Source organism: Carassius carassius, chromosome 33 (genome assembly GCF_963082965.1).
Source record: "Carassius carassius chromosome 33, fCarCar2.1, whole genome shotgun sequence".
In the NCBI taxonomy this organism is placed as follows: domain Eukaryota; kingdom Metazoa; phylum Chordata; class Actinopteri; order Cypriniformes; family Cyprinidae; genus Carassius; species Carassius carassius.
In genome coordinates this window covers 17,918,314-17,930,755 of record NC_081787.1, presented here as the reverse complement: position 1 = coordinate 17,930,755, position 12,442 = coordinate 17,918,314, and the positions used below count along the sequence as shown (strand labels likewise).

Below are 12,442 nucleotides of genomic sequence, written 5' to 3'. Positions count from 1 at the left end.
GCGATTAATCACAATGAAAATGAAATCGTGATATGGCTTAGTGTGATTATCAAATCACGAGGGCTCAGACTGAATTAAATAAATAGTGAAGCATTTTGTAATGAGAAGCATTTTTAAACCTGTAGCCAACAAAGGAGAAGCAGTTTCCCACCAAAATGAGCACACAATGTTTTAACATTTTAAACTATAGAAATGAATACGAAAATAATAGTATATTATATGTATATATTATAACACATAATATTATTTTTCTGTTGCACTGTAAAGTTAAATAATATTAATTTAGAAATTATGTATTTCTTATTGTTTATTTCTATTTAATAATAATATTATAAAAAAGTATAAATCAAATACTGTTAAATATAAAATAAGAAACAAAAATAAGAAATATATAAGAATTTATAGATTATTATTATTTACATGTATTATTACATTGTTATTTATTAAATATTAATTTATAGAAAATGGATTTTAATAAATAACAATGTAATAATAATACTTTATTATTATTACTATTATTATTATTATTATTATTATTATTTTGTAGTCATTGATTCATGAATATTTTGGCAAAATTGTGCAGGCCCACGATGAATCCAAGCAAACCTGCATACATGGATGAATTAATTAATGAATGAATAGCATTTTAACTGTTTTTGTTTAGAAGAAAATCACTATTAAATTCAGGCCTATGGGGAAATATATAGAGAGAGGAGAAAGAAAGAGAGAGAAAAGGGATAGTTAATTCGAAGCTAATTTATTTACAACACCGCTAACGTTGCGTAGCCTGTGAATGAGAGCCCCGGGTGTGAATGTTATCACCCACAATCCTCACTTCTTATGAAACCTGCTGAAATCATTGAAACACAGTGGATGATCGTCGTGTCTGTGTGTTATTTTCAATATTCCAGTATAAAAAATAATAGACAAAGACTGCTAAGTTAAAGTAAGGAATAACATGCAAGTCTAATCTTCAACATGCATCATACAACACTTAGTATGTGTCATCATCTCTTTACTAGTATCACATTTAGGCACTATATAAAGAAAACATATTATTATTATTATATTTAGACCCTGATTTTAACTGTAAGCTGCACATTTACATCACTGCTACCCCCTGGTGGCTGACAGCAGTAAGACAATAATAAAAACGTTAGCGATGTGTTGAACTCCACTATCAGAGATATCAGAACGACTGTATAATCAAATTAAATCTGATGAACTAAGAATGAGGTTTCAATGGTTATGTTAGATCTAAATCACAAGTGCTAACTGGACTGATAACAACACTCGAACATCCTGTAGAAAAAAAAAAGTCTATGGTGGTTTACTGATCATCACTTCTGGTGGTTTAGCTGGTTTTAGATGGTCTCTGAGCCTGGTTAAATAGGTATTTAGCTAGTCAGGAAACCATTAAAAACAGACCAGGTTACCTGAGGTGTTTAGTCAAATGAGTTGTTACATCAGTGAAGAACTGTAAATAGTGTTTATCATGCCTCATTAATGTTGTCTGTTTTATCATTTTATACAGCTATCCTGCGGTGTGTGAGTTTTTACAGACCAACAACTTACTGTCTGTCATCAGGGCACATGAGGCACAGGACGCGGGGTAAGAAAATAACACCAACATCACCTTTCACCTCGCGACTCTTTCTATATGTCTGCTTTTCACTACTTCCTCACCTCCTACAGACATAGAAACCAGATGAAACACCCTTACAAACACACACACACAAAACAGTATTTATATATTGACAGGCTGGTGAAGTTTGTGTTGATGGACGATCAGTGTGCAAATACAGCAGACAGTCAGACGCAGAGAGCCATTGATTCGCCATAATCCAAATACATTACAGTACAGTAGTGTTTATTGATCTGAAATACCACCAATGCACACACGTTCACCTATTCACCTCTGCCCAGGCCCACTTATCTGCCAGAGTGCAAAGGTACTCTACAGTACTCAACAATAGTAAACTATATCTTACAGCCAGCTAAACAACAGTCAGCAATGCACTACAACAACCTACAATACTCAGTACAACAGCAGACAGCATGTTAGCAGAGTACATTAGTTCATTTTACAGTAATAATATGCATTATAATGTTCATTAATCATATTTAAAGCATTTTATGTTCATAATTTTGTGTTGTGTTGAATGCCTTTACACTTTAAAGACCTTGTTCTAATCATAATCGGAAACTGATTTGATAAACTGAAGTTTTTTTAGGGCTTTAAACAGTGTCCACCACTAGTAAGTACTTATTATTAATGTTTAGCAAAATCTGAGGAAGAAGATTATTATTCCCTCACTTATTTCCCAGTGTGATTCTAATTAAGTCTCTGATTGTTATACTGAAATGATCTTTGTTTTCTTGCTCTCTCAGTTACCGTATGTACAGGAAGAGTCAGACTACAGGTTTTCCTTCTCTCATCACCATCTTTTCTGCCCCAAACTACCTGGACGTTTACAACAACAAAGGTCTGAATTCAGGTTTCCTCTCTGCCACATGATAACCTACAAGCACATGCCAACACACATGGTTCATTATGTATGATCCGGTGAATCTCAGAATAAAAGTAGTTATTTTTTTACAATTTTCTATTATTTTAATGTGGCTCTTAAACTCTATTGTAGATCAGCATTTATTATTCATATACAGCATATTAACTTCCTGATTGTCCTGAAAATACTTAATTTTCTTTGTACAAAATCTTTGTCTGAAATATGAAATGTGACCCAGACATGTCGTTAATAGGTCTTTCCTACACAAAACTGTTAGCATTGTAAGATTTAGAAACACTCAAGTATGTCAGAGGCCATTGCATGTCATGCAAAGTTACAGGGCTTTGTGTTTTTGTTGTGGGTCAGTCATGTGCAAAGTGAAAGTAAGTTACAGATGTTCATTAGAGAAGTAGAGATATTTATGTTCCTATAAATATGATTGTTTTGTGTAAATGCTTTTATGCCATTCTGCAGCGGCCGTGCTTAAATATGAGAACAACGTAATGAACATACGACAGTTCAACTGCTCTCCACATCCGTACTGGCTGCCCAACTTCATGGATGTCTTCACCTGGTCTCTTCCGTTCGTTGGGGAGAAAGGTGGGAAATTAGAGGAACCATGTTGTACAATGTTGCTAAACAGCTTGAGACATCATCGTTCTGACTTGAGACAGCCAGTCGGTGCGATTGCACAAATTTTGTTTTCTTCATTCTGGGTGTCTGTGTGAAGAAAGTGGATGCACTGTTCTGCTGACTTGTTAAAACAAAGATGGAATAGCTCCATCTTTTCTATCTCAACAAGTCAAATTAGAATCAGGCAAATGAGCCATCCAAAAATGTTTCATCTGATAGAGATGGAGATTAAAGGATCAAGTTTATCTGGTGTATCAATATTACCATGACATTTCTTATTATGTTGTTGTTGTGATTAGAATTGTTCAAGATTATCATGGTTTATGCTAAAATGTCAAGAGATCTTGCTGTTTTTACATTTTACTCCTCTACAGTGACAGAAATGTTGGTGAATGTCCTCAGTATCTGCTCTGATGATGAGCTTATGAACGACGAAGATGAGATCTTTGATGGTGAGGACTGCATATTCCTTTTAAGCTTATCATCTAATGTTTTCAGAAACGCACAGGTCTAGACTTTAGATGATTTTGAATGATTACACCTAGTTTTTAGTGTTCCTGTAGCTCAATTGGTAGAGCATTGCACTATGAAGAGCAAAGTTGGGGGTTCAATTCCCCGGGAACACATGATAGGTAAAAATTGATAGCCTGACTGCACTGTAAGTCGCTTTGGATAAAAGCGTCTGCAAAATGCATAAATTTAATTTAATTTTAATTTAAATATGACCAAATGACAAATAAATAAACCTGTTGCCTAATTTTTGGCATTCTCTAATTAACAACTGTGGATACTTTAATAAATTCTTTAGCAACTGAACAGTTAACATTAAAGTACAGTAGCTTTAAAGATAACAATTAGACAGATGTGATATGAAGAGAACCATTGTTTCTTTATAAAATCTTGTTATGCAGAATATTCAGCTTCAGTATGTTGTTCATGAAATACAAGTTTTTTTCCTGGTTCCTCTCAGCTAACGCTGCGGCTGCCCGTAAAGAGGTTATCAGAAACAAGATCCGCGCCATCGGCAAAATGGCCAAAATGTTCTCAGTCCTGCGGTGAGTCTGGGAGGGGTTGGGAACGCATGTTTGTGCTCCGGATAAAATATGAATAAATACTAATAGTGTATAAATAATACACAAAAGTATAAGAGGCTTTCTAGATATTTCTATAATTGTATTTTTATCAATTAAATATAATTGTTGTAAACTTGGTATTCTGGCATAAACCTTGGTTACCACGGTAAATTAAAATCAAGGGAAATGATATTACATTATTGAATGCTAATGATTAATTTATGGGTTAATGCCACTTTTAACCTCGGTTAACACGGATTCTAATTACACACCTAATCCAGTGCCAAATGTGTCCAATCACAAACTAAAAAATAGTTACATCATTAAATATTCATGTGTTGATTTGTAGAAACATCCATCTGTTGTGTTATTTGTACTACATTTCAGAAGACACATTACCACAAACGAACAAGCAGTTATTGAAACAGGTTGTGTGGTGTGCTTGTCATCAACCTCATAATTGATATTAACCTCATAAAATGAATAATAACCTCAAATAAGAAGGGCTTACAAATGTACAGTATGAAATATCAAAGCCTGATAAAGTATAGTAGTGTAAAATAAGATAACCCGGGTTTAAAAAATGACCATGGGTCAACAATTATTTAGTATTATTTTATAACATTACAGTTTTTATTTAATTCATTTTTACATTGGCAGTATTCGTTTTAATTGAATTCTTAGTCCTTTTTGTGTGCTTTTGTCATTTTTATTAGCTTTTTAGTTTAAATTATTTCTATTTAGCTTTATTTTTGTTTTATCTTTAGTACTTATTGTCAAGATTTTCATCTAATAAGGATTTCAGCTTCATTTTGATGAACAGAATGGATTTTTAAAAGTTTTCATTAACATGAACAACACTGAATGTGACCAGCACACTGTCGAGTTTGTGTGGTGTATATGAGTGTTAGTGGCAGTTGTTGGTTGTATTTTGACAGAGAGGAGAGTGAGAATGTGTTAACCCTGAAAGGTCTGACCCCCACCGGCATGCTGCCAAGCGGCGTACTGTCTGGAGGAAAACAGACCCTGCAGAGCGGTGAGTTACAAAAGCAGACATCGCTCTTTCTCTCTCTCCCATCACAGACTCTTTTCTCTTTCAAGGTCAATGAGACAATGTCTTACAAACTCATGGACATGTTTGCTAACCCCTCTCTTTTTATCAAACACTTTCACTCATTCTCTTCACTAATTAAACCATCAGAAATGTGCACACACATACAGGGACACTAGCTGGCTAACGCTAACTGCTAACTGCCCGCGGCAGCTACTTGGCAGCTTGTGCTGCATGCATGACTGTCACAATAAACTCCCCCATCCATCCTCCCTCTCTCCCTCTCTCCTTCTCTACGTCTGTCTTTCTGTGCCTCCTCAGCTACCATCGAGGCCATTGAAGCCGTCGAGACGGTTGAGGATGGAGAAGGTAAACTGGCCGGCCTCTATCTCTCTCTGTGCTGCTCAGAGGTTTCATAGAGACCGCCGTAACACGCTAGCTAGCTAGACAGCACAGCCTAGCTAACTGAGCACGTGGGGTGCTATGACTGCTCAAGGACTGTTTTCTCACTGTCACACACACATGTATCTAGACATCTAAATGGGTACATACACTATGTTCAAAAGTTTAGGGTCAGTAAGATATTTTTAAAGAATTTAATACACTTATTGAGCAAGGATGCATTAAATTGATCAAGTCAAAATTAAAATGTTTTATAATGTTACAGAGGATTTCTATTTTAGATAAATATTGTTCGTTTGAACTTTCATTCATTCATTAAAGAATCCTGAAAAATACATATAAATGTGAAGCTGCACAACTGTTTTCAACACTGATAATAATATTTCGTAATCATTATTATAATGATTTCTGAAGAATCATGTGATGCTGAGGACTGGAGTAATGATGCTGAAAATTTAACTTTGCATCACAGGAATAAATTACTAAATTATTAAAATAGATAACACTTATTTTAAATTGTAATAATATTTCAAAATTTTACTGTATCTTTGACCAAAATAAATTCAGCCTTGGTGAGCAAAAGAGACTTCTTTCACAAACATTAAACATAAGCTTGTTATGATTTTAAGCTACTTTAATGAAAAAAAAACAATTAAAGTATATTAACTTTATTTAATAATCTTATTTAATTAATTGTTATTTTTTTTTACATTTGAGTATGTTCCTAATGGAGGTTTTGTCAGATTTAGTTTTCAGACGCAATTTGTTTTCTCTGAGGTAAATTTGCGTTTCACAGATTTACGTTTTCTTTCTATTTCTCAGTATAATGTGAGACATTGTATAATTTTAATGAATTCCTTCCCATTATAACAGTACACATAATGTCAAAATCATATTCCCACTTAAAGAAACAATGTAAACCAGCCTGGATTGTTTTTCTGGTCTCTCATGCTGGTCATGCCAGTCTGCTTTGCTAGTTTTAGGGGGTTTTGGGCTAGACCTCCTTAAACCAGCCAAAACCAGCATAGTTTAAGCTGTTTTTTTGCATTGTATACATCGTAATGCACATCCAGCCAACAGACAATTTCATTTTAGTAAAAACTAGTTTAAATCAGTATATAAAATAAAAAATGTCCTTTGTTGATAATTGCTGTTTAGAGAGCTAATCCAGTCCAAGCCAAGAGTGTTAGAATAGACACACACACACACACACACACACACACACCTGTGTCTTCCTGCTTATGCAAATGCTGGTCTCTGCTCTGCTGTTCTCCACCCTTTTTCCAAAGGCACACATTCTTATGTACCTAATCATCAAGGTTACAGAATGACTCAGCAGACAGCAAGAATCTGGGCCATGGGCAGGTGAGGGCGCGTGCCCCTGCCTCTCACTAATGACCCAGTATTCTTACAGCACTCCACCCCAAATGCTGATCACCCCAGTGCCGCTACTTGCGCACTCACTCTGGGTTTGGTCTATCATGACCATGTGATCTGCAGGGATCATGTGACCTCTCTATGACAGGGTTTGTTTTTTAGACTCATTCTAAACGTTTTTTGCTCATATCATCTAAACAATGACTTAAAGGTCAATGAGGAGTCTGGATGTTAGAGGAACACTCCACTTTTTCGATCTCTGGTTCTGGTGGTAGCAGTTTTAGCTTAGCTTAGCATAGATAATTGAATCTGATTAGATCAGACTTGATACTTCTGTAATTAAATCGTGTACTAAGACCAACAGAAAATAAAAAGTTGCCATTTTCTAGGGCGATATGGCTAGGAACTACACTCTCATTCCGGCGTTTCGTTCTCAAAATTCATTTGAGAATATTCAAATGGTTCTCTGAATTAACTCATATGTATAGCATCATGATTTATATCAGAGCAGGTTGGTTAGCTTCAAGGTTTATAGCTTCTTATCAAAAGCCGCATTTCCACTGTTGGGCCAGTGCGAGCCAGGGCTTAAAGCGGGCCGGCCGGGGCTAATAGCCTCGGGCCAGTAGCACCGAGGCCAGAATTGCGCAGCGTTTCCACAGTCAGGGCCTGGAGCTCCGCTGCGTGTCACTAAAACACGCCCTTTACACGCCTCTCAGAACAACGTCACGAAACCCCATCATTTCAGCAACAAAGAGAAGTTATCAGAAAACTAAGAAATAAGTCACTGGAACATGCGCGATCACAAAACGAACATGATAAAAGCGTCCATTTGTTTGCATGCTTTGTTAAATATTCAAATTCAAAAGCATCAATGTTTTACTATAGAATACGTGATACATCGATCATAATGAATCAATTTATCAGGACTCAAAATTAATCACACAGAAATAAATGTATTTATATTTTATTTATTTATTTTTAATGCTTATGAAAATAGCCTGCTTATTCAGTCAAGTCTGTTTCTGTTTATTTGTAGTCAAATTTAGAAATGATAATATCTCTATTTTTATAAAAGCTCCCGAACATAAAACATTATTATATTTTTATGATAGGCTACGTGGAGCTAAACTCTCGAGACGAGACTTATGACAGATAAAATATGTTACTAAATAATTACACGATTGTGATAGAGAATAAGCTGACGTCTGATTTCTCCAAGTGGTTGCATTTACTATGTTTACTATGGTAACGTTAATGTTTAGCGTGCATAGTCTTTTACATCGCTTATAAATATTTCTGCCTTGTTTAGTGATTGTAATCCACTTTGGATCGAGTTATTTCAAACACTCGCTGCTGACTAAGAGTGAGTTTTGAGCTCAACTTATTTAAAAAAGTCTTTAAAGCTGTTATCTTTCTGAAATGATCCATGCTGAGCTCTCCAGACACAGAGAAACTCAAGTCTTTGATCAATATCACTCCTCTAGCCCCAGCTGACCCTCTTTGGCCCAGAGGAAGCCCCGACGAGGCACAGTGGAAATGCGGCTAAAGAATACCTATGGAGAAAATCAGTGGCAAAAATACTTTCACAACTCTTTTTCCGGATCAGTTTCAATGTATTTGAAAGCCAAAAACATCTCTGTCGTCGAAGAACAAACCCAAGAGAGGGTCTCACATCATCTCTGACTGTGATTTGAAGCACTATGTTTCCATCAGAATGGATCAAAGTACATTAAAAACATTAAAATTTACATTACAAAAAGAAACTACTTTGGTGCTGGTGAAATGGGTTTGTTTTCTAATGGAAACATTGACTGTGCTATTGGTCCTTGTGAGGTTTTCCAGTTAACGTGGGAGTGAAATTGCTAAGATGTAACGTCCATTATCATCGCCACAGCTGTTCCCTTGTACACTGTATTTTGTGTTTGACTGGTTGTGAAATATGTCCAGTTGTGAATTTGTGTTTATAATGTAACTATTATATAGCAGAGTGGATCAGTGAGTGTTTGAAGAGATATCTGTGTATGAGTGAAATTTTAAATCATTCCAGGTCACATTTCACACCAGTAATCAAAACAAAAAAAATTGAGTAAAGAAAATATTAATATATAAATAGAAAATATTAAACAAATTGCATTGAGATATTATTCATTAATTTATGTTGTAATATTATGGCCCTGAAATGTCCAATATTGTAAAATAACGTATTTTATTATTTAAAAGTTCCAAAAAAATTTTTTATTAAAATGTAGTACAACAAATACCATGATGGTGTATAAATGCTTTAAATTAAATAAGTAAAAAAGTATATATATATATATATATATATATATATATATATATATATATATATATATATATATATATATATGCACGCATATACTTAAAATAAATATTGTAATTTTTTTCACATTACAGTAATCAGTTTGGGAGGTAAAATATACAAATAATTTTTTGTATACATAAATACATACATTTATATATATATTTGTATATATTGTATTTTTTTTTTAATTTCACATTGTAGTAATAATATTGGGAGGAAAAAAATTAACAAAGAAAAAATGCAAAATATGATTTGACGTGAAATATGACCCAGACATATGTATGTGTGTATCTCTTGATATTGTATATTATCATCATGTCAAGAGAACACTCTGTGTTTGTATCAAATGTGTAGAATAATACACTCATCTAACAGTATGTGATCACTTGTGTTATGTCTGCTTGTCTACTTTAGATTCTGCCCGTACGCAATTGTTGACAGCTCTTCTTTTCTCTCTCCTTTTTTCTCGTAGCCATCCGTGGCTTTTCTCCACAGCACAAGATCGCCAGTTTCGAGGAGGCGAAGGGTCTGGACCGCATAAACGAGCGAATGCCGCCTCGCCGAGACTTGGTCAACAGCGTGGGGCTGTCAATTGGCAAGATGAACATGGCCGAATCCAACGGCACGGATGACAACAATATCCAGTGATTCATCTCCTCCTCCTCCTCCTCCTCCTCTTCCAGTCCCTCGCTCGCCCCTGCTTCTCCTCCCATAATGCAGTTCTCCCCTCTCCCCTCATTTTCACTGCTACTGTCCATGTAGCAGATGGATTATGTGATATATTTAGACAGAACTCCCTGCTTGACGTTCAACGGCCTCAACAACAAACATGATACGGGCCACGCGAAGGAGTCCATGCGTGAAAGTTGCATGATGGGATATGTAGTTTTATGGATATGGGGCTATGTAATGGAAATACGAACACAGAGTGCATTTCCTGATCCTTGGTCCGAAGAGATGTTTATTTATGCGTGTTTGCACTTTGCGTGCGTGTCTGTGGGCGTGTGTGGGCGACATGTGATATATAATTAATATATGATGATGATAAGTAGGTTTTCCACAAACGCTTACTTTTTTTTCTTGGCCTGCTGTGAAACATAAAACAAGGCTGACGCTCTATTTATTCAAAAGTGTCAGAGTGTACGTTTGCGTTGGTATGTGTGCAAGAAGCTTATAACCGTTTACTTTCACTTTTCTCTTGCAGTTTTATGTTTTGCTACTAGTAATCACTATATCTATTGAATAACTAATATTACACAGAATAATTTCACACAGGTTGTCACGATTAATCCACAAATAGCGGAGAGGCTTGGAGTCGCCGTGATGCCCCTCATGCTGTGTGCTCTCTGTGTTGTGTAAATCCACCATTGTCACGTAGTGCTGCGCGGTTGCTATGGCAGTCTGACACTTTCCCTCCTCCCCTGGTGCTCCGGAGCAGAGCGGGGGGGGGAAGCGTTCAGTCAGCTGCGTATGTGCACATTTGTGCAAATGTATGCGAGAAACAGGAAGATGATTTGATCTGAGGGATTGCATCGGGGTGCTATGGGTGGTTTCAAACAGGTCCCTGTCCTGTGTTGGTGCACTAGACATGGATTTCCAGCCACGCATAATTCATGGGAGTTTATTTTGTACATAAATGGCGTATATTTTTAAGGAACGTTTTGTTATTGCTTATTTCCATGTTATTTTATTTTGTATTCAAGCCATTTATTTATTTATCGTTTGTTTGTTCTTGGCTTTTATGTTTGTTTGTTTACATTGCTGTACAGTTAATTAAGCTCAGATGAGGTGTTAAACCTCTTGTGTTTCTTTTTCGATGTACAGAAGTTATCCAGTAGTGTGAAGGAACATATAATTCTGTGAAAAGACATCCAGGCTGCCAAAGCATGACTGCATGGTTATTTCAAATGTAAATCGAATATGGACACACCTTAACGTGTCTCACATTTTTAAGGAAAAGTATATTCTGATCATTATTCTAAACAATATTCTGGTCGCTTATGATTATTATGATTATTATGATTATTATTATTAAGAGTTCTACTGGTTTATTCCACTTTGCCTCATCCTTGTTTTGGTTGCTCATTGTACTTTACTTTATGAATAATGGAAAGGTTCATGAGTTATTTGTGATTATATATCTTGTATTTTTCTCTGGAGCTTCATTCTGAGCATCATGATTTCCTGACCTACAGTATGGACAGTGTGAGCATGCCCTATGGGACAAATCTCTTTTTTTACTCTTGAATAAAATATGCATGGACCTTTTGGATTTTTCTGATTTATTCAACTCACATGGTCAGTGTGTCACAGGCCTCACAATCATTAAACTACAAATCAGCATGGACATCAGCATCACCTCCATAAAGCAAAAAATGTTCGACATATGCCACATTAGTGGGTATAAATCATGAAGATATGACCAGGACACACACACACACACACGTTTGTTTTTGTGAAAAGTGGGGACATCCCATAGGCGTAATGGTTTTTATACTGTACAAACTGTATATTCTATGGCCCTACACCTAACCCTCACAGGAAACTGTGCATTTTTACTTTTTTTTTACTTTTTTACTCATTCTGTATTTTTTGTAGGCGTTTTGAAAAATTGGGACATGGGTTATGTCCTCATAAGTCACCCTCTCCTTGTAATACCTGTGTCATACCCATGTCATTACACAGAGTTGTGTCCTGATATGTCACAAAAACAAGAGCACACACACACACACACACACAAACAAACACACACACACACACACACACACACACACACACATATATACAACCCGAATTCCAGAAAAGTTGGGACGTTTTTTAAATTTTAATAAAATGAAAACTAAAGGAATTTCAAATCACATGAGCCAATATTTTATTCACAATAGAACATAGATAACGTAGCAAATGTTTAAACTGAGAAATTTTACACTTTTATCCACTTAATTAGCTCATTTAAAATTTAATGCCTGCTACAGGTCTCAAAAAAATTGGCACGGGGGCAACAAATGGCTAAAAAAGCAAGCAGTTTTGAAAAGATTCAGCTGGGAGAACATCTAGTGGTTAATTAAGTTAA

At 35.6% G+C, this 12,442-nt stretch overlaps 1 protein-coding gene across 3 annotated transcripts in view; it reads left to right on the top strand.

The window, feature by feature from the left end:
- The window catches only part of LOC132113892 (protein phosphatase 3 catalytic subunit alpha-like), a 41,060-nt gene extending 29,423 nt beyond the window's left edge, over positions 1 to 11,637 (top strand). For 2 of the 3 annotated variants that reach the window (XM_059521933.1, XM_059521934.1), the window contains exons 7-14: positions 1,535 to 1,612; positions 2,392 to 2,486; positions 2,985 to 3,110; positions 3,518 to 3,595; positions 4,114 to 4,198; positions 5,155 to 5,252; positions 5,589 to 5,636; positions 9,842 to 11,637. In XM_059521933.1, the coding sequence (XP_059377916.1) occupies positions 1,535 to 1,612; positions 2,392 to 2,486; positions 2,985 to 3,110; positions 3,518 to 3,595; positions 4,114 to 4,198; positions 5,155 to 5,252; positions 5,589 to 5,636; positions 9,842 to 10,017 (784 nt within the window). In that variant the 3' untranslated portion in view covers positions 10,018 to 11,637. The remainder of the gene's footprint in view (positions 1 to 1,534; positions 1,613 to 2,391; positions 2,487 to 2,984; positions 3,111 to 3,517; positions 3,596 to 4,113; positions 4,199 to 5,154; positions 5,253 to 5,588; positions 5,637 to 9,841) is intronic. The other variant, XM_059521935.1, reaches the window with a different exon arrangement.
- The last annotated feature ends 805 nt before the right edge of the window (positions 11,638 to 12,442 follow it).